At 37.8% G+C, this 23,825-nt stretch overlaps 1 protein-coding gene across 1 annotated transcript in view; it reads right to left on the bottom strand.

The window, feature by feature from the left end:
* The window catches only part of SIM1 (SIM bHLH transcription factor 1), an 80,556-nt gene that overhangs the window by 17,446 nt on the left and 39,285 nt on the right, over positions 1-23,825 (bottom strand). The window contains exon 9 of the mRNA XM_020998343.2: positions 18,724-18,889. Within this exon, the coding sequence (XP_020854002.1) occupies positions 18,724-18,889 (166 nt within the window). The remainder of the gene's footprint in view (positions 1-18,723; positions 18,890-23,825) is intronic.

Raw genomic sequence — 23,825 nt, 5'->3', positions numbered from 1 at the left:
CTGAAGGCTTTGGCATTACCCTCAACTCCATCTAACAACCACCACCACCAATTCACTCATTTGCCAAATCTTGCTGTTTCTGCATCTCTCTTTCAATCAGACCCCTTTTCTCTCCTAGATTTCTGCAGTTACAGCCTCTCAGTTCGTCTCCTGACTTCAAGCCTCTCCTCTCCCGTCCATCTTCCTCAAAAGTGATTTGTCTTAAGTAGCAAGTCTGACCATGCCATTCCCCTGATCAAAAAACTGCAATGGCTTTCCATTACTTCTAGAAGAAAATATAAATGGTTTTATACTTATTCTGCATATACTTATACATGTACTTGTCTCTCCCCTGATAGACTGTATGCCCCTTGAGAGTAGGGATTGTTTAATTGTATTTGTAGCCCCAGTTCCTAGCCCTGGATATGGAGCAGAGCAGAAGCTTAATAAATATTTGTTAACTGACTGACCTTACTAATTTGAGAAGAAAGACCTAAAAATTGAAAAAATGTGCCCAAAGTTACATAACACATCAGTGCAATAGCTTTGGAAAAGAAATCTGCCCTAAAAACCTGGGCTCAGTTTCCCAAACACTATCTTCCAATTACCCTCACTCTAATCAATTAATAGGATTTGTTTCTAAGCAAAAAAGCAAAACTTTTGAGATATGATTAAAACTGAAGATAAAAATAAATGAATGAGAATTCTTCGTAAACCACATATCTGTTAAAGAGATCTTGAAGCAAATACTGATAACCCTGTTCACTGTAGTGACTCTAAACCAATTAGCATTAAATGTGACATTATAAACTTCTGAAATCTGTAGCCTTCCTACGAAAAGACAAAGTTCCCCCAGTCATTTTACATAACGAATCCATGTGACATTTTCTCTGATTTTTAAGGCTGAGGAACCACAAAAGTCTACTTCTGAACCAAAAAAAAAAAATTTGGATCTTATGTTTGAATTAGGCTCCACAGATCAGTCAACGAGATCTCATTGGAAACTAATATATATTCATTTTATTGCAACCTGTTCCATTTTTTCTGCTAGAAAGGTGATTTTTATATTGAACGTTCCTCACAATATTAATTCCCCTTTTAATCCTCCCACCTCCAATTTTTTTCATCCCTCAAACCTGACTTTTCAAAAAGTCACTCCTTGTAATCACTTTTATTTAATTGGTCCTGACATGTAACATAATAGACTTAGGCATTCATGATAAGAAAACTCTATGGTCTGCAACTCATAGTCTTAGAAGAGTCTCCTAGGGATGCTCAGAGGTTAAACTTGACAGGACCAACCATGTTACAGAAGGCAGGGCTTGAAATCAAGTTTTTTGGATCCCTCTCTCTGCCAAGATATGATGCCTCTATTGTGACCAGTTAAGAAAATAAATACAGGAAGATCTACTTGTTCAACTGCAGTTCTTCCACCTACTAAATATAGATGACTGCAGAAAAGACAAACCATAGCCACAATGCCTGCTGCCTCTCAATTTGGGCTCCTAATCCATGATACAGCTATGCCTCCCTGAGGCTTAAACTGCTTTCAGAAATTCAGGCTCAGCCTATCAGCAAAAAGGCAAATGATTTGGGGATAAAGGGTTTATCCAAAAATGGTTATTTTCCCAATAGATTCCTTAGGAAGGCATATTTGAGCAAGACAGACTAAGCTCAATTCTCACAAATTAAATACATGATAAAACTAACTCATAGAAGACACTGAGCGGTATGAAATCCCAGCAAATTTTCCCAAAGGGCCTGCTTTAAACCAAAACACCCACTCTGGGAAATCCTTGCTGGGTACTGCCTCTAATAAAGCCCCCAATCTGAAAGGAAAATGTATGCAGTAGGTATAGCCACGCACATTCCTCTTGGGGTAATATGTTTAAGAGTCATGCTTCTCTCAACAATGTGTGTAGGCAGGTGCTCAGCATTCATCTGGATATGGAGGCAAGAACCCAAATCAGGAAAAATGCCAGATGTTCATATACTAAATGTTACAGTTATCTTTTTTTTTCCTGGCAGCTCATTCAAGTTTTTATCATTTTTAGCTATAAAATATATAGTGAAATCCTCTTATGGTAAAGTCCTGTTTTCCATGAAAACTTTCACTATATGAGGCGTGAGCAGCTTTCTCCTTGATTTGTGTCTTAACCATGAGAAAAAACATCACAGATGCAGACTGCATTGTACTGAGAACATATGCATGCTTTTAAATCACTTTTATCTTACTTTTTACTAATGTAACCCTGAAACATAAAATATGTTCTTTTTTGCATTCACTGTTATGGGCAGAACAGATGGTGAAAGGGTTAGATTAAAGTAATACAGCATGTCCATTAAAATAACCCCCACTGCTGGTGATTCTTCATTCAAACAGGAGTCATGTTTACTATAAAAAAAAAAAGAAAAGGCTTTTGCTTTAGCATTTGGAGCACGCTAGAAGTTGCCAGGAGTTCCTTAAGGATAAACATAAGGAGAAGAGAAGAACTAATGTCAGAATAAAATGCATTTCAAAAATACTATCATAGAAGTTATTTTAGTAATCAGAAAGGCCAAATAAACCCACAGGCCTCTTATAAGGCAGCTGAACTGTCAACAAAGGTAAATGCAGCTAAATCTAGCATGAAAATTTTTGAAAAGGTAATCTTGTTTAACATTTAGAATATCGTTTAACGTTTAGAAACACTAACTTTCCTGAAACTGCAACAATGGAGAAATTTATAATTATCTTTCCACATATACCACATCTATTTTAATAATTATAGTATGGAGCAGTTTTGTCTGCCACCTTATCATTCACTAAATGTATTAGTAATAAGCAGTAAATATTGTTCTTTATAGAGAAAAACAGCCTAAAGATCTTTTTCCCAATGAGATAAAATACCTTAAATGGAGCATTTCTGAATGTGGCCGATGTTGGTAATATGGTCAATGGCCTTAAAAAGCAACTAGTGACAGGCATTCATAGTCATCTTTAAAATGATCCATTTAGAAAATGTGGGGATAATTCAGGGTGCTGTCATGCTCTCACAGTACTTTCAGTTTAGAAAATGCAAGCTTATTGGTTAAGATTATCAGTCATGTTTGCTAAATCTATTTGTTACACAAAGCCGCTGTGGAATTCAAATTTTTTAAAAAAAATCTCCTTCAAGAAAAATTAGAGTATGCATTCCAGTAGCAATGAAACTCAATAATAGAGAGCATACTGTTTCAATTTTTATTCAAAATAGCTGTGGAAGATGACTGGCCAAATGACCAACATTTAAATTACGCACAGATTCCAAACACTTCAAGGCCATTTTTTTGTACCTCCACAGTAAAGGTTCTTAACTCGGGCTTATTTTTTAAAACATTTTGATAATTGTATCTCAATATAATTGGTTTTCTTTGTAATCTTATGTATTTTATTATATGCATTTAAAAAACCATTATCCTTGGAAGGGGTCCATAAGCTGCACTGTGCTGCCAAAGAGATCTGTGATACATAAAAGGTGGAGACTCCTTGTTCTCAAGTACAGATAACCACTGCCAAATTTCCAGCATATAATTTTAATAAAACATACCCATGTTAATTACTTGCAGTTAATTTATGTTCATGACTTTAGGTTTGTTTTATTTTAATCTAAACTTCAATCTTTTTGTTTGTTTATTTCTGAATAGAAAGAGGTCCATTTCTATTTTTACCTGTAATATCTCTGAATTATTTCATTAATAGGGACATGTGAGGTTTTTAAGCAAATTGCAAAGGCCCCTTGAAATAGCAGAGACTTTTTCCTTAATCCAAACCCCCGCAATAACAAAAACGTCTCTGGGATTCAACCCATTCCTTTTTCTCACAGAAAAAGTAAGCACAGTCTACATCTCATTTGATGTCAACGTGATATGCAGCTGGAAAGGAATTGGCAATCTGGAACCAAGGGCCAGATTGACTTCCAATGTAACTCTATCGGGATTCTCCTCTAGGGTTACAAATGGAGTGAACTGGATCCAAAACCATAAAATCCATTCCTCACCCTAACACACACACACACACACACACACACACTCTCACGCAATTTTAACAACACATTTTTCCAAAGATGAGAAAAAAAAGTCTAAAAAGATATACTTGTTCAGAATCTCTTAAACAGGCATTACCCATAACTATTTCATCTTAATGAGTTCACCCTGCCCATGGGTGGAAATGATGATGTCTGCCCATCCCAACTTGTCGAGATAATACAAAAACATCAAGAGACAATTGGGCAAATCCCAGTTTTCCACGACCAGTAGCACTAATTTTAATAGTAATCCTCATCCATAGCTGGCTTAAGGCATGAGCCAGAAGCACTCCACTCCGTCCACCCATTCCTCCAAGTCACTATCCAATTGCCCGCAACTAAGTGGCAGATTAGATGGGCTTGAATGAGATGGGTACAGGTGGTGCCACCTGCTCCACCTCTTTTAGAAAAGCTTTATTGGGTCTCTCAATGGTTTATTCAGAGTCTGAGGGAAAAGACAAAAAGAAGACAGGCTGCTCGTGGCACTATAATTGCGCAGGGATGGCTTGGACTGCGCTGGCAAACTGTCAGCCACTACTAAGCCCATCCCCTACCCCAAACCTGGAGGGAGAGTCCATGACATTTGTAATTTTGAGGAAAGAAATGGAAGCTTAAGGTCCCTATGCCAAATTAATCCCTTTCAAACAAACAAGATACATCTTTCTTTTAATCTCAAAATTAACAGACAAATGTTTCTATTTTTTTCTCCTTCTGAGCCAAGCAGCAGAAGATACTAAAGTTCAAAAAACAAAAATCCAGAGCAGCAACAGATATCATCTATTAAAGCATACCCATCAAATCTTGACTTTATGGGGTAACACAGTGTAACACAGGACAATGTGCTTACAATGTGTTCCAGAAATATGAGGAAGAATGAATGAATGATCTGAGAAGAAAATGTGAGAATTCCTGGTTATGGATGCTTAAGGCCTACTCTTTAAAACCTTTCAAAGGCTTCCATAGTAGATCAGTGAAATCCTATTCTGTAAAGTCAAAGGAGGTACAATCCATCCGCTTTAAATTTTGAATGGAAGAATGCTGTTCTAGCAGCAGCAACAGTTCCATAAATTTAGCCATAATGAAATTTCATTGAGCAGACTTTGTTGTAATAAACCTTCCTCACTACATTTATGTGTAGGGATATATGTATGACCATGAAATATATGTGTCTACATGGGTTATCTAATTGTAAAAATACAGCTCACAGGCAGCGTAGATAAATATCTTTGGAATCTGGCCCACACCTCTCTGAGGGAGACTGTGATTTTTGCTTTGAGGGCAGGAGGAGAAAGGTCATAAGTGGATACTTGCTGCTTCCTTTAAGCATATCAGGCTTGTCCCTTCAAATAGTGGTTGTTGTCTAGGAATATGATTTTTAGGGATTCAAAAGTTGGTTGTTCTTAAAAGGAAGTGGTGGGGGAGGAGTTAGCCTTTAGCTTATACTCACCAGCTTAGCTCCTTTCACCAAATGACAGTTACACAAAAGACCATTACAAATGGTACATGATGGGTAAACTCATTTATCTAAGCAAAACGGTTTTTTAAAAATTGCAGAAATTTTATGGATTATAAAATAACAGAAATACATGAGGGTAAATGAGCTCTTCTGCTGGAAGAGAGATAAGATCTTGGCTTAAACCAAAAGACAGAGCCCAATCTGACCCAAGAGGAAATTCTGTCTCTGAAGTCTCTAGGGAGACAATCTGGAAACTGAGAAGCCAGATACCCATAAATATCTGCAACTTCTCTTTTACTCTTTACATTATCTCTCCTGAAGAACCACTGCAACCATATATGAATCTCCTCCAAAAGGCTCTGGCACTAACTCTACTCTTATGTAGGCATACAGCATCACCTCAGGATTCTTTCTACCCATTAGGAGTCATATCTCCCTCTACAACCCCCGCAGCACCAAAAAAAATCCAAAATCCACCTAGGTTTATTCAGAAGCCCAGTGACATTTAGAGTTTCCAAAGCCCTGTTCCACCATCCATTCTCTGGGGAATGAGATGACAAATTCCAGGCTGATAAGCAAAATAGCAGAGGTGCCCCGTTTGAATTGGCCCTGCCGCTTTGCTAGGTGGCAAGGTCTTCTTACTACTCCTAGCCACAGTACCCTGAGGATCAGGTATACAAAAGTGTTTCATCTGGATTCCCCCAACCAGCATTGAATCTTCTTTCTCATGCCCTTTGAAATTAAAGAGACTTCCCCTCAACCCCTGGTCTATAGCTATCTGCTTCCACCTAGATAACAGCAGTGTTACTGAGTTTGGAGTCAAAGAACCTGAGTTCAGATCTCAAGTTTGCGACTAATATTACTTTGCATGAACCTCTTCTTTTCTTTAATTCCATTTCTTCTGAAATAAGAAGGCTTAAGAGGAGGACCTTTAAGGTTCCTTCCAACTCTAATTCCTCTCCTTCCTGAGAATTCACACTGCTCTTTGTTCACATCTCTCTAATGGGTTTGCCGTATTCCTGTGATAAATGCACTGTGGTATTATTATTCTTCGCACATGTTCTCAGAACCCTATGCAAACACCCATCAGATGGTAGTAGGCCAGGAACTGTGTTTTATTACTCCTTAGAAACAGGGTGATAGAGTAGGGAAAGCATTTGGCTTGGAATTAGACTTGTATTTCTATCCCAACTCTGATACTTTCTAGCTATATACTTGCTACTTAGATTACTTAGCATACAGATTTGAAAAGTACTTTGTAAAACCTCAAGCCCTATATAGGAGCTATTATTGTTCTACCCTCTGAAAGTACTATACCATCTCTCTTCTTTCTTGCATTGTCAAACTTCTAAGGGAGTCATATTAATTACATCCACTTCCCCACCATCCATTCCCTTCTACTGATCTCTGGAAATCTGGCTTCTATAATTCACATTCTATTGAAACTAATCTCTCAAAGGTCATCAGTGACTTTGTAATCACCAATGTCCCTACTCTCTCTGTAGCATCACGTACAGTTGGATGCCTCCTTCTTTTTTGGATATTCTCTCCTCAACTAGGATTCTGACACTGGAAATCACTTGAATCTCTTCCTATTTCTCTAGCCTTACTCAAAATGGCACTTGAATAGTAAGTTTCAACCTTCAAACCTTTGTGTCTAGGAGATGGTTCCCGCTTTCCTTAAATCCTTTTCAAAGACCTCCCCTTTTCCTGCTTTAACTAAATGTAAAAGATGTGAGAGGCTCATTGTTAGAAGGAAGTGAAGAACTCAGAAAGGCACAATTTCAAACCACTAAACAATCATTTTTTGTAATGCCTTTTCCCATAGATTTAAGGCAAACTCTCAGTGTCTATAGAACAGTAATTAAAAGGCTTGGAGAGTTAAAAAGAAGATGAAACTTTGTACCATGATACTAATAAGTATTTTTAGAAAGATGCTGCCTAGCCAGAAAATCTCTTTTCCATATGAGAAAAAGATGATGTAAATACACCTTGTCAGCAGGAGATTACAGCTACAGCTTTCTTGTTTTTCTTTTTTCCAGACCTTCCAGAGAGGCAGCATGACATAGTGAAAAGGGCATTGGATACCTGGAAAACTTAGATCTGAATAAATAATTAACTAAATTAATTAGTTACTACCGGTGAGTTTAGGGGCAAACCATTTCCCCTCTCTGGGCTCCCATTATTTCTCCTTATTTCTGCTACTGGTGCTCCTTCTCTCCCAGCAACCCAGGCAAGAAATTTCCAAATTAACTTTTCTCCTTCCTTAGCCACCGTCATCCAAGTAGTCATCAGGTGTATAGAGTGTTCAGGAGGACTAGCACCTCTGGTGTGAGCACTGCCAACCTCTTTTTAGGGAAGCTAATCCACCTATTCCTTACCTGTGGTTCCAAGAAGCTATAGCACGCACAACAGTGACACCTTGGGTAAACTATCTGGGCAGAAGGACTTCACTAAAGCAAGGTGAGGTAACCAACAGGGCCTCAAACCTGGTGGTGAGTTAGGGGGATGTCTATCCCAAGCGTGCTAAGACTTTCCCCCTTAGAATGGGTGGACGAGAACAATCTTTTCCAATTGCTATGAAAGTGGCTGAAGCAGGTGCTATAAAGCTCTTAGAGGTTGGCCAGGCATCGAAGGCACCAAGGTCATCCACTGCACTGCAGGCCATAGCCCGTTGTCTTGACTTTTTTCCTACCACTGGACTTCAATGTCTCAAGAAGAGAGAATGAGGCTGATGACCTCGTGCAGCTCTGCATCACTTAAATCCAATTCAAGCATGTCAAGACATCCATCTATAACGTCTCTGGTCCTCTTCAGAAATGAAGGATGAACAACTTCCACAATATCTCCTCCCATTCATTCCCTTCCTTCCATTCTCACTATTATCATCCCAGTCCAGGTGTTCAATTCCTCTCCTCTGTAGTCAATGATGATGATCCCAAAACAATTGACAGTCTTACATTACTTTAAAATTTACAAAATACTGCTTCAAAATTTGCCTCACTTACTCCTGAAAACAACCCTTTGAGGTAAAGGCTACATGTATTATTTTCCACATTTCACAGATAAATAAACTGGGGCTCACAAAATGATTTTTGCAGGCCTGCACAGCTAACAAATGTGCAGGGTTTGGACCCAGGCCTTCATAACTTCAAATATAGAGCTATCTATCCACTATTCCACGCAGGAACAACATGCTTAGTAGACAATGTGATCATGTCACTTGAATGCCCATTAGCCTTTGGTGGATCCCCACTGCCCACTAAATAAATTGCAAAGTCCTTAACTTGTCAAACAAAGCTCTCCACAGTCTGGGTCACACCTACATTTCCAGCCTTACCTCCTACCGTGCCCCTTCACATATCCTATGCTACATCCTAACCAGACTCCTATTTCCTAATTACGTTTTCAGCTTTTCTACTTTCATTACTTTGTACATGCCTAGAATGCACTACATCTATCTCTACCAATACTTGAAATACTAGCTGGCCATTTTCTAACATGATTTTCTCTTTTCCAGTCAAAAGTGACATCTCCCTTCTATAAAGTCTTTAAGCACTTTGTTTATGTCTCTTCATGCATTAAAAAAAAATTTACTTTGTATTATATATGTATGTGTCTTCCCTCCCCTCTCATTTATAATCTACCTGCAGGATAAGATCATGTCTTATTAAGCTTCAGGCTCTCTCAGTGACTCTGGTAGTAACTTACAACAAACCCAATAGATACTTGCTGGATGAATTAATCAAGCAAATGGGAATCTCATAATTTGTTCAAAAGTTATTCATTTAGGCTACTTAACATAGCACTTTGCTTAGGTTCCATGGAAGATATTGCAAAGTATAGTCACTGCCCTCAAGAAGTCTATATTCTGGCAAGAAAAAGGCAAGCTAAGTCAAACAATATAATAAATAATATAAACTATTCTACAAAGTGGAATGTGATCATATTAATAAGAAGTAAGTAGTAGTCAAGGCAGGCAGTGCTTTGGATTCAGAGAAGGAAAAGATAACTATGGCTGGTATAGCCAAGTAAATCTTCATGGAGGAGTGGATAATGAGCTGGGCCTTAAAGGATGAACAGGATTTAGGCAGATAATGACAAAAGAAGAAACAGCATGACAACAGCTGAGGGGAAAAAACAGCAGTATGCATGCTACATTCTGTGTTTAGTGAATAGACAAGTCTGACTGAAGTGAATAGAAGGTTGGTGTAGAAGAATCAGAGGAAAACATGGTTTGAAAAAAAAGTTGAGACCAGACTGTGGAAAGTCTGGTGTGCCAGGTCACAAAGTTGCAGTCTATGGGCAAAGGGAGGCCATTTCAGTTTTTCATCAGGGAAATAACATGATAAGGTTGGCCATTAGTGAATACGCATTAGGCAGGATACAGAAAGAGAAGACATTAGAGGCAAGAAATCTATTAGAAAATCATTGCAGTAATCTAGGAGTGAGATGATGAAGGTCTGAACTAGAGTGGAGATTTTTTAAAAGGAATGTATATAAGATATATTATGAAGGAAGGGTGTACAGGCCTTGACCTCAATAAAATTTTCTAGGGCCACTGAGCATAAAAAAAATTGTATTTTAGTATAAAAGGCCAAGAAATGATTGAGTAGTTCATTTTCTTTAACCATTTCTATAATATAATGATGATATGATCACGGTATAATGGGAGTCATCAGGAAAGCACCACTGATCTGCAGGACTACAGCATGGTCCCTAACTCTCTGAGCATGTGGCCTGACCCACTGCTTCTGAAACCACTGAATTCCGGCTGGTCCCTATGGCGGCACTGTGTTGAAAAGGATGGCCACTGAGCAGCAAGAGTTGCCGTCTTGGCAAACTCTAAAGGAAAAAAAAAACTTCCAGTTTTGCTCTCTCCTCTCTTCTGCATGTGTGTCTTGGGAGCACTTTAGGTTTTGCGAAGCTCATTACACACATTATCTCAATGGATAGACAAGAAGTCCATCCACCACAGAACTTAGCAGAGTGTTACTAATTCAATACAATTCAACAAACATTTATTAAGCTCCTACTATGTGCTTCCATAAAAGGAAAGCTTTGATATCTCCAGATGGTTGTGGAATTGGCCATGGATTTTCCAAAGCCATGCCAGTGAAGTGCAAGCTCTAATAATAATTATTGGCATTTACTTAGTATCTTAAATTGACATTTATATAATATCTTTGCCAAAAACCTCACCTACATTATCCCAGAACATAACAATGGATAAGGAAATATGCTCAGGAAGATTAAACAACTTTCCTAGACTTGTGCAGCTAGTAAGAATCTCAGGTAGGACATGAACCAGGAAAACCCAGAATACATACTTTAATGGTTTGCATAAACAAGTTCTCTCTACATGTAGTAGACTCCTATGATATAACTTTTACACTTGATGTGCTAGTTCATGTTTGTGTTTTGTCCCCTTTGATTCAACAAACATTTGTTAAGTCCCTATGAGGTAAAGGCACAGAAGGATATTGATGCTAAATAATGGGTGGTGATAAAAAGACAAAAATAACAGTCCCATCCCTCTAGTAACTTCTATTCTACGTAGCCTTCTAGTAAGAAACTTTTCACCATGTTGCTTTTTTTCTGGCCCTGGGGTAACTATTCTAGCATTCTGCAACAACAGGTACTCTATAAATCCGTTCATTCATTTTTTTTTTCCTTCAGAAATGATTTCTTGACTATCAAGTATGTATAAGGTAACATGTTGCCATATACTTGGAAAGAGAGTGATCACAATCTAACTGGACACAAATGACTACAAAACAAAGCAGCATAAAAGGCAATCTTGCTTCTGGATAATAGACAATCAGAGATTAACTTTATGGCAAAAGTAGCATTTAAGCTGGATGCTCAAGGATGACTAGGGTTTTATTCTATATGGATGGTGGGCAAAACTTGATAGGTGGAAGGAAAGAATGGGATTAACTAAGATTTGCTGGCAGTTAAGTACCTGATATGCTTAGAGAACAGTCTGATATTTCTTCAATATTGGATTCACAAAGGGAAGTGAGGTAAGATGAAGTTGGGAGCTAGGTAATGGAATATCTTAGTGTCAGACTAAGGAATGGTTTTGCCCAGTGACCAGCCATTAAGTCCTTAAGCAGGAGTGTGATAGGTTAAAAGCAGTGCACTGAAGTTACTTATCTGGCAGTGGCATGCAGGTCATGTAAAGAACTAAATACATGTTAGGACACATTATTACCCTACTGTTTTCTCAGTCACCTGATCACCTTTCCCTCAACATTCATTCTATTCATTTATTCATGCAGCATTTATTAAGTGCTAATGCACTCTTGTTTCTGTTCTAGGCACCACAAGAAATAACAGGAGTTGATAAGATGATAATAAAAACGGGAAACCAATAACCAGGATTAATTAAGCATATCTTCAAAATACTTTACTTCACAAACAAGAATTAAAATGTCTCTAACTTTATATTAGAGAAGTTCTAATTATTATGCTTTCAAGCTCAATAATGAGACTATAAATTACTGTGCAGCCTACAGGTAAATAGTACTTATGACAAATGAAAACCACCATATTCACTCCCTCTCATACATAAAAATAATAACTGCTGTTGTTAATAACACATTTACAAGACACTTTAAGGATTACAGTGTGCCTTCCTCACAGTATCCCTTTGAAGCAGGTAGTATGTTATTAGTCCCATTTTACAAATGGGGAGATTAGACTCAGAGTGTCCAAGTGACTTGCCCAAAGTCACAAGACTCAAATCCATTTTCTCTAATTTAACATTTGGTGTTTTTTCCATTGAGCTATTCAACAATAAAAAATACCATTCAGGCAATTTGTAAGTAATTTCTATATTGCATAGACATAATTGTACATATGTGTACAAATCCACATGTGCTATGCATGTTTTCTTCCTTCTTACTTATAGCCACTTCTCTTCTACTCACCCTCATGCCCTCAAGAAGTTTATATTCTATCTGGGGAAACAACATGTATACATAGGTAGATGTGTAAAATAAAATCAAAGAAAGAAATGGCAAGTTAAGTCTGCAATGTTAGTCAAAAACATGAATATTATGCATTAGATTGGTCTGGAAAGTAAGTTCCATGCATCCAGTATTTCTGGATAAGGAGAACTCTGAATGATGTCCAGATAATAGAATGTACTATGTCTATAAATACAAACTCAATGGCAGGATAATTCAGCTGAAGTGGGATAGGTTAGTGCAACCCAGTAGATCTGCGCCAAATTGTTGAAAATTATCTTGAATGTTGCTTATAAGAGTTTTTCCAAGACCATTCAAAACAAGAGCTTTCTTTTTTGACCTCTCTTGTCCATGGTATTACTCAGAGGTGGAAAGTTGATTGAGCCATTCATTAAAGTGACCATAATGTAATCAAGTCTGAACTCATTCCCAAGAGGATCATCACACCAAGATGGGGGATGAAGGGCTAGCTCATCATTTACTTCCACAAATAATGTGAGTAGAAGCACAGAGAGATGCTAATAAGCATGTCTGACCAAAAATAAAAAGCTGTGTTGTAGGCCACACAGAGAGAATCAAAAATCAGTGTCTGACCCCTCCTCTCCCATCTGAGTGTGTTCTGACTTCATGGCCCTTGGCCTCTTGTCTCTGGGGGTGGTAGGATAGGGTGCACGCCTTCTGCACACACACACAGTAGGGCCTTTGTCACATGCCCCAAGGTTTTCCCATCAACTAATAGAGGCCATTTTGGGATATCTTCTCCCTTTGCTATTTTCATTAGATCTTTCTGGCTAAATCATTCATAAAAGTAAATTCTGGGATCATTTTTGAGCTCCTTGGTCATGCCCAAGTGTAGTATTACATGCTTAAGATATATGTGTTGACTTTTATCCCATTATAGTTACAAACTTGGTATACGCATGTATGCATGTTTGTACCCATATGTGTATTCCTGGGTTTCTGGTGGGTAAGGCTGGTTCTGTATCTTCTTTCCTCACTGAGACAGGGTCCTGGTTTTAAAATCTGTAGTGCTTATGTGGAGGCATTAAGGAGAACTGATCCCCACCAAAAGTAGAATTTCATTTTTCCCACTTGAAACTTCTTATGATGCCCTTGGGCCCTAGAGAGGCCCTTTTTCACAACAAAATATTTCATTCCCTGGTAATAAAGTAGGGGAAGGGGAAGCTTTTGGATCCAGTTCAGTATCTGAGGGTTTGTTCTACCTCTTGGTGTCCCATAGGAGGCGCCATTTGGATCGCAGAAGGTAGGGAACAATGACACTGGATCCTCCACACAGTTTTGAAATTGACACCAGAGTTTTAGAAGTGGGGAAATCATTCACTTAAATTTATCGAACCTCAGATTTCAATGTAAGAAAATTGTTCTTCAATTTATCCCAAGCACATGGAATTAAATTATCACATCAGCACACTGTGGTTTGATTTTTAAGAGTGGGATGTATACATTTTAATTTAACTATAATAAATTTTTTTGAACAGCAATAACAAAAACACTGTGTTATAGTTTCTGCTTCCTCAGAGAACTAGTAGAAATTTCTGATCATCCCTAAAAAAGATAAGATCTTAAAATATTTAGGGAAAAGCCTGAAGACAAAGAGTTTATATTCATAGACTCTGCACACTGTCACATAAACAGCTTTTTAGAGACATAGCATATATCTCCTATACAGAACTTAAGAATTGTTATAGCATGGCAACTTTCCCAGTGCCCCAGCTCCTAGGGCCTTCTTTTCTGGGATTACCTTCCATTTACTCTATATTTATCTTAGATGTACCTAGTTATTTTCATGTTGTCTTCCCATTAGAGGATGAGTTTCTTATGGGCAGGAACTGTTTTTGCCTTTCTTTACATCCCAAGAGCTCAGCACAGTGCCTGGCACATAAGAGGGGCTTAAGGAATGCTTGTTAATTGAAACAAACTGGCTCTGGAATCAGAAGACTGAGGTTTATACCCTGCCTCTGACACTCACTACCTGTGTGACCACAGACCAATCCCTTAACCTCCCTGGCCTCAATGATCTCATTTTTATTTATGAGAGCCCTCGACAAAATAGTCTCTAAGAGCCCTTGAAGCTCTAGATCTCTGATCTTAGGGATCCTAAGATCCTTCCACTCAGAATTTTCAATGCAAATCGTTTCCCCTTTCCCCCCACTCACCCACTCCTCCAGAGATTACAAACACAGAAATAACTGAATGTGGATCCTCACAAAGGGTTTTTTGTTTTATCTGTTGTTGTTTTTAATAATGGTAGTATGGTTAAAAATTCAATACCACCAGTGGTATTGGATGAATGGTCATCCTTTTACACAACAAGCACTCCCATATCCAGTCAGTTTCCAAGTTGTCAATGTCACGTTCACAAGATCTTTTACAGTATTCAGTTTTTCTACTCACACAGCCACCACCTTAGTTAAGGCCTCCATGACTGTTCATCCACAGTACTTTAACAGTCCCTAACTAGTCTCCTTATTCGAATCAATTCTTCATGTAACTGCTAATTTAATATTCCTAAAGTACAGTTTCACTGTCACTTCCTTGCTCAAAAAATTTTAGTGGTTTCTTTCTAGGATCAGGAGAACTTGCTCCCAATTTTATTTCCGCCTACATTTTGAGACTTATTTAATACTATTCCTTTTGAAATACTTTACTTTTTGTTAAGGGGCAGCTAGGTTGTACAGTGGATAGAGTGCAAGGTTTGAAGTCAAGAAGACTTTCTGAGCTCAAATCTGGCCTCAGATACTTAGCAGCTGTATGATCCTGTGCAAGTCACTTAATCCTATTTGCCTCCGTTTCCTCATCTATAAAATGAGCTGAAGAAGGCAAACCACTTCAGTATCTTTGCTAAGAAAACCCCAAATAGGATTACGAAGAGTCAGACATGACTGAACAACAAATTTTTTTGCTAAACTGGCCTAGCGGTTTTTTCCCCCAATTCAACATTCCATCCCTATTCACCTCTGTTTTAAATAACTCCTAGCTTCCTTTGAGGAACAGTGCAGGTGCTGCCTCCTAAGTGATAAATTTTCTGATCCTCTCAGTTTTAGTGCTCTCATTTCTAAAGTTACCCTGAATTTACTTCAATGTTTTATAAGTAAGTAAATCTGTACTTTCCCAGTATAATGTAAGCTCCCTGAGGGCAAGGACTATTTGGTTGCTATTTATGCTATCTCTGGAGCCCCAGGACCTAGCAGACTGCATTTACTAAGTATTTCAGAAGTACATTTTGAATTGTTAGACTAAATGGACTATACAGAATACTTGTTTCTTTGTCTGGTTCTCAGATCTGTTCATTCTTTCTCTTCCCACTCTTGCCACCTTAATTCAGTCCCTCAGCACCTTGAAAGTGCTACAACTACAATGTTTTGGTCTCCCTACATTTCCTTCCCCCTCCAACCTATACTGCATACCTCTGCCAGATTAATCTCACTAAAAGTCCACTTTTACCAGGACACACTTCAAAAACTGTTGAGTTCCCCAGACTATATAACAAGGTCCAGACTCCTTAGTTTGGCATTCAAAGACCTCTATAATCTGATCTCCATCTTTTTGCCTTCTCAACTTCATCTCCTAAAACTTTTCAACATGAATTCTGTGCTCCATTTAAGCTCACATTCCTCCATTTAAGTCACAGTCCTTCCATAAATACACTTTATATCTTACTATATTTGTACACGCACACACGTACACACACACACACACACACACACACACACACACTACCATTTCCTCTCCTTGACACATACCCAAATCTTGCCTTCCAAATACTGCTTCTAGATGAGGATTTTCTTGGCCACCAAATGGTTTCTTTTCCCTCTAAACTACTACACCACATACTGTCTGTCATGTTCATTCACGTGACCGTCATTCTATATTAACAACCTGGTATTTTTTTTTTGTCTAACTTTTCATATGTATGTATCTTACTTCCCCAACTAAACAGTAAGCTCTTTGAAGGAAGGAACCATGCAATATTCTTCTTCTCATATTTCATAGCACTAAATAATGGACAATTTTTATTGGAGTTACTAAATAAATATTTGTTGATTACTATGAAAGTAAGTGTTAAGAAATTGTTCTAAGTACAGATTGTCTCCACTATTACAATGATTGCTCCTTACGGGTAGGGATTGTTTCATTTTTGTTTTTATATCTTCAATGCCAAGCACAGGGGCTGGCACACAACAGGTGCTTGATAAATGACTAGTGATTTATATAACATACTCAGTACTGACAACTACTTTGAGGCAGATGGACCTCTTGGACCAAACAAGAATATTCTAGAGAAATTAAATGAGTATTTTTCCCCAGCTTATTGGCTCATATGAAAGACTAGAAATTGAGAATTTTGAGTATTAATCCCAACACTATGAAGTACATATGTATAGGTGGCTTTGTGTATCTCAGTTATTTTCCTTACAGTAATTGCCTAGAGCCACATTTACACCATAGTCTACAGAATTAACTGACTACCTGAACCTGAAAGAGAGCTTTGATTAGACACATAACAGCTAAATTACCCAATTCATTTTTATGAAACACTGAAAATATACCATACCATAAAAATTCAAAGTGTACAGGTGTTCACCAGAGATTAACCAGACTTCATTGCATAGTAGTCCCAAAAGTGCACAAAAGAATGCAAAATCTTGAGCACTCCATTTGTCATATGAACAAGGCAGCATTAATCTAAGATGCATAAAACTGAATTTTAAGAAAACCATAAAACGGAGTCTCAGTGATACAACTAGATTAATAATCAGGAGCCTGGATTCTGGTTCCAAATTTGTAATTTAAAAAAATACAACAATAAACAAATCTATTTTCTTGCCTCATATATGGCCCAGCATTTTTATTTAAGTAAAGGGGGTTAGATAAAGGTATCTGAAGGCATAACAGATTCTTCAAAATTATGAAAGAGTAAAGTTCACTGACAGAAGTTAAGAAAATTTCATTAAAATCTTTGTCTTAATGAGACAGAATGTCATCTCTAGTCATTTTAATTACAAGTTGCAATGCTTTCAGTCCTCCAAATTGAAGGCATATACTGGTCAGCATCTAAGGTCAACAAGAAATTGTCCTTCTCTTCTTTACCACTGAGAGACTTCACAGAAACAAGGTCCTCCTATACAAAGTTTAAACCTCCCTAACACAACCAGTGTTTACAGCAATCAAAAATCAGATAACAGGTTCACTTAGCCATGATAATTTGACGATTCCTGAACCCACTGACATTCTGATTTCATCCCTTTAAAGGATATTAACAGACAAAAAAAAAAGGTACCTCGAAGCAACAAGTCGAGGAAAGGGAAAGCTCATAAACCCAGTTTTGTTCTGTGTTGTATAAAGTTACTCTATCTGTTAGAACCGCAGAGACAATCTCTTAGCATTTGCCGCTCATGGGAGCTATTGGAAACTAGAGATGATTCTTTGAAGATAAAATGAAAAATTAAGAGGGCCACAGGACATTGGGTATTTGAAATTGAGAATCCTGAGTCCTCTAGTGAATTCTTCAGGCAAGAGAAGATATTTCTTCTCTCTTTGGTATATCCTGCCAAAATCTAGACCCTGTGTACCCCAAAAGAATCATGACATTTATTTCTTCCCATTCCTGTTAGTACTTACTCTGGGTCTCTATCCACACCCTTGACAAAGAGGAGTGAATTCAGAGCTACTTTTTTGATCATTCCTACCATCTGGAATAGCCTTTCTGCTTCTTTCTTCCTTATGAACAGCCCATCTGTTTCTAAACCGCACAAGGAATCACATCCTTGATCCTTTGCCTAAGTCTCTTACTTTGCTCCCCCTTCAATTTTTGGTCATAGGATTAGAATTTTTTACTCCTAACTCCAGGCCTTTCTATATCTTGGCAAAGTGGCTGCTTCCTTAAAATAGTTTAGGATAAAATTTCTTGGAAAAGATACTTAGCCAAAAAGCTGGAGTGTGCTATTCTCCATGTAAGACTTAGCGCATTGAAAGAAATGCAACCAAAACAAACAAACAAAAAGAAATCAACCCATCCTCTGAAATTTGTTTCTGCTAGCTGAAAAGTGGGAAAGTCCCATGGATTAAGAGAAAACAGGTTATTTTTAAAAAAAAGTCATCAGTGGGAAGACAAACTTCTAGATGTATGGAAATTTCAATCGGATTAAAGCCGGACGACTCATTCCAATCAATTCCATGGTTTCCTCAAACAAAATCAAGCCAAATGAAATGAAAAGAAAATATCTGCAGCAACCCTTGCACATACCTGAGGGTATGGAGATGTCCTGGATTTTGATTTTGTGCTCGAGAGGCGGGGCTTGTTCCCCTTTCGGTTGTCAGTTATGGTGGGTGTGGTGTTGGTATAGGAGAAGGATGGTTTGGTGGCTGTGATCTGATCCAGTGAGAGTTGCAGTCCTTTATATTCTGTATCTCTGCAAGGAATAAAAAAGTAGAGACTTTAAATACCCCATAAATATATTGAATTCAGGAGTTTTCTTATTAGAAAAAAAATCTGTGTTTGAAACAAGGGGGAATTTTTTTAAGTACTTGAAAAGATGAGAGAAAAAAACAGCTAATGTTTCCATATTCCTCACTTTTTCTAATGCTAATCGCAAGAAAGGCATGAAAATTCAACCCACAAATTTAGACTTAGCTATCATACTTATCACAGAATAATCACAATATTTGATTAATGTAATCCATCCATATTGATTCACAATTCATCAGTTTTTATTGTTCTGTTGTCTTTTCAAGTACAAAATAATAGAACAAATTCTACTGGTCCTTCTGCAATGTAGCTATTTGATGAGTAAAGATTAGATGATGTACTTTGGGACTTTAGTAAAACAATACTAGAAATGGATGTCCCCCAAAATGTCAGTGCCCAGAATATCAATTTCCAAGGACTGCATTATTTCAGAGTATTACAATAATCATATTCGAGACTGTCCTCTTATTCACTAACTCAGGACAAGCGAAAAATCCTCTTAAAATTTGGAAGACAGGAAAACATGTACTAATAACTCATAGTTATTTGATTATAAGATTCATGAGGACAGAAGCCATGTCTTCTTAAAACTTTATATGTACTCTGGATTAGTTAAGTACTTAATAAATGTTTGTTGAATCAAGGTTTGTACAAAACCATGGATGCTGCTTACTTCAAATTTCTTAGCCAGGCATTTAATGTCATTTGCAATCTAACTCCTACATAGCTGTCTTTCTGTTTTATTTCCTACTATACCTTTCTTTGGGTCAGATTGTGCTCTCTGAACACACTTTGCACTCTCCAAGCCTCTGCTCACAAAATTTTCCCTTCCTGTAATAACCTCCCTATCTTCTTTTCATCAAAAACCTATCTATCCCTCAGGGCCCAAATCAAATCTGATACCTCTGTGAAATCTTTCCTGACTAGCTGGCATTTAATCTTTTTACCTGGTTTTCATGTATATACAACCTGTACAAGACTTTGTAAACTCCTGGAGATCAGAGACCATATCTCATACATCTTTGCATTTCCTACATCTAGTGGATAGAACCAAGCATATAGTAAATGCTAATAAATATTTTCTGATTACTATTTCCTGTATCTCTGTGGCTAAAGCAGAAAATTGGAAGAATAAGAAAGACTTCCAAATTCGAGTTATTTTTCCCAACAGTGCATCTGCTAACCAAATGGTCCATCTTTATGAGAAAAGACTTTTGGACAGATCCAAGAAGTCCTATAAAGTACCAGTCAACTCTCTGTCCTCTGATTATCCACTGTGTAAGCAGGACAAATGAAGGTCTTGTCTATTGACCAAGAGAGCTCACTCTCAGCCAGTCAATCAGCTTAGAATCTGCCACAATTTGCCATTTTGTCAATAAAACAATGAAAACTCAGAGGACAGTAAGTACCCTGGCTTGTCCTTTACTGTCTAGGCAACCAGGAACACAGCTGTTGTCTCCTATTTCTAATGCAATTTTCCTTGTGAATTTTTTTTTTATTAAAACACAGAGATATTCACTTTTAAAGAGGGTGCTACTGTGTATTACTGTGCTTTTTCTGATTGAATTTTTACTCAAGAGCAAAGATCCAAATTGAATGTGCTCCGATATGGAGAGGAAAAGGGTTGGTTTATGGTGAAGAATTATGAGCTCCTGAAAATGTCTATGACTAACTCTGAAATGACTACTAAATCTATATTATAGCTCAGTCACTATGAGGCTAGAGGCAATGAAGGTAAACAAGGATTAATTTCTCACTTTTACCCTTCCAAGTAATAAATAGCATTTATATAATGCTTAAAGGTTTGCAAAGTTCTTTACAAATATTATCTTATATTTTCACTACAACCCTGGGAGGTAGAAGCTATTATGATCCCCATTTTACCAATGAGGAAAATAAGAGAGGTTAAGGGATTTACCCAGGGTTATTCTGCTAGTAAGGGACCTGAATTTAGGTCTTCCTGACCCTGGGCCCAACCCTCTATCCACTGTACCATCTAGCTGCTTATAAGTCACAATGAATCATACTCAAATTCCAAGATAAGAGGTATCACAAGTTAGATGTGATTTTTTAAGTACAGGGAATTTCTGAGTGAAGTGATTTGCTCTACCAGTATAGGTGGGAACCTTCTTTGCAATTTAAAATCTTAGAGAATTGCCTAGAGCACAGAGAGATTAAGTAATTTGCCCAGGGTCACACAGCCAGTGTATGTCATAGTGGGAAACTTGAACTCAGGTCTTCCTAGCTTCAAGACCAGCTTTCTATCCACTTTGACGCATTAATAATTTGAATATCCTAAAATTCTTCCACTATTTCTGGATTCAACAATTTAACAGGTATTTACTAAGCACTTACAGTGTGACAGCAATATTTCAAAGAGTTTCAAGGAAACCTTTCACTTCTGTGGAGACTCCTCCTACCCATACAAATTTCAGTCCTCCTATAACTTATTAGTGTGATTTGCTATGACTGAAAAGTACATCATTTTATGGCTCAACCTGGTGAGAAGCCCTTCTGACCTAAGTTAGGCTTATCTTCCAACCAGTGGTATAATCTGTTAAGTGGTATACTCAAAGCCTCTCCAGCCTGTAAGAACCAGACAAAGTTTTCAGTCAGTCAATAAACATTTATTTGTTGTTGTTCAGTCATGTCTAACTCTGCGTGACCCCATTTCGGTGTTTTCTTTGGCAAAAATACAAGAGTGGTTTCCCATTTCCTTCTCCAGCTCATTTTACAGATGAGGAAAATGAGGCAAACAGGGTTAAGTACTTGCCCAGGGTCACATAGCATACTAAGTGTCTGAGGGCCAGATTTGAACCCAGAAAGATGAATCTTCCTAATTTCTAGACCTTGGACTCTATTCACTAAGCCACCTGGCTATTCCAGCCTATTATATGCCAGGCACTGTGCTAAACATTAGGGACACAAAGAAAGGCAAAAAGTCAGTCCCAGGAAAAGCTAGGTGGCACAATGGATAGAGCCCTGGAGTCAAGAGCACCTGAGTTAAATTCAGCCTCAAACACTTGACACTTACTAGCTGTGTTACCCTGAGCAAGTCACTTAACCCCATTGCCTAGCCAAAAAAAAAAAAGTCAGTCCCTGCCCTCAAGGAACTCACAATCCACTGTCACACTCATCAAGAGACCAAGTCATCCCCACACCATAAAGAAACAATGAAGTAAGGGGCAGCTAGATGGTACAGTGGATACAGCACAGGCCCTGAATTCAGGAGGACCTGAGTTCAAACATAGCCTCAGATACATAACACTTACTAGCTGTGTGACCTTGGGCAAGTCACTTAACCCCATTGCCTAGCCAAAAAAAAGAAGCAATGAAGTAGAACTTTAGTCCTGAAATAGTATACATTGATAAACCTTTTAAAATTAGTAAATGGCCCAAAATGTCAAAATATCCATAATGGTGGCATATAGTAAGTCAACAGTTGGACAAGTAAACCTATTAAGTGAATAGGCTATATTATCTATTAATACGCAATTTCTGTTTTTACAGGGATGGGGAGGTGCTTCTATAAGGAACATTAAGTAAAGAAGCAACCTGTCAGAAGAAATAATTTCCTCTGATACTTAAGCAGAGCAGTACTCCAGATACACAAACCATAGATGAGAGATTAGAAATGAGCCACTGTACTAGGAAACACTGTTCTAATCACAGAACCCTTCCATTTGTATGTTCACTACACTGCTAATGAATATATCGCTGATGCATGACTACTGCTATCACGAGGCTGTTTTCTCAAATGCTAACTTCAGAGACAAACAAGACATTTGCATGCAGGTGGAGAAGTACCACACATGCCACCAGACTGTAAAAAGAGGCATTAGTTCCAACCTCTGTAATGAAAGACACTGACAGAATTCTCCAATTCTGGTTACTGGGACATATAGAATTGCAAATGGTTATGCTCTGATCCACTATATAAAGGAAATGAAAATACAGATAAACAAACAAGCAAAAACTGCTGTTCCTGTATTAAAAACAAAAATGATAGCATTCTCTGGGATTCTGAAGCAAGTAATCCTTCAAGTCCATAGCAAGGAAATGACGTAATTTCTATATTTTAGTAAATATCATAGCTCTTTTCACTGAAACTAACCATTTATCAATCAACAATTATTAAACACCAACTAAATGCCAGGCACTGTATAAAGAACTAGGGATATAAATTCAATGAATAAAACAATCCCTACTCACAAGCAGCTTATATTCTAATGTTATAATTTTTCTGCTATTTTACTCTAATCTTCCACGGCCATTCATTTAAGTGTAACTTTTCAGTGTTAGGGACCAAAACATTTACAAAGATAAGGTCCCGGGGGGGGGGGGCGGAGAAGGGAAGCTAGGTGGCTCAGTGGATAGAGCACCAGCCCTGAATTCAGAAGGACCTGAGTTCAAATCTGGCCTCAGACCAAGCACTTGAAACTTAGTAGCTGTGTGACCCTGGGCAAGTCACTTAACCCCAACTGCCAAAAAAAAAAAAGATAAGGTCTCCACTGCTGAAGCTTAAAAAGACACACACCAATGTCTGCACATGTATAATTGATATCAAATTGCTTGCTTTCTCAAAGTGGGGGACGGGAGGAAGGAGAGAGAGAATTTCGAACTCCTAATCTTAAAAAACAAATGCTAAAATTGTTTACATGTAACTGAGGAAAAGATAAAAGTTAAATGTAAAAAAAGTGCTTCACAAATCTAAAGAAAGAAAAAAAGGAAGGAAGGAAGAAAAATATGCACATCAGAACAAAACAAGCAAAATACCTGCACTTCACTTTGGGAGGATTTTGCTCAGTTATCTTGGAGCACTAACCTTGGAGTCATGGGACTTGAGTTCTAATTCTGGCTCTACCACTTACTATGTGTGT

The sequence above is a fragment of the Phascolarctos cinereus genome, unplaced genomic scaffold (genome assembly GCF_003287225.1).
Source record: "Phascolarctos cinereus isolate Bilbo 61053 unplaced genomic scaffold, phaCin_HiC Scaffold_5;HRSCAF=322, whole genome shotgun sequence".
NCBI lineage: Eukaryota > Metazoa > Chordata > Mammalia > Diprotodontia > Phascolarctidae > Phascolarctos > Phascolarctos cinereus.
The sequence above is the reverse complement of the archived record's forward strand: the minus strand, read 5'-3'. Positions and strand labels throughout refer to the sequence as shown.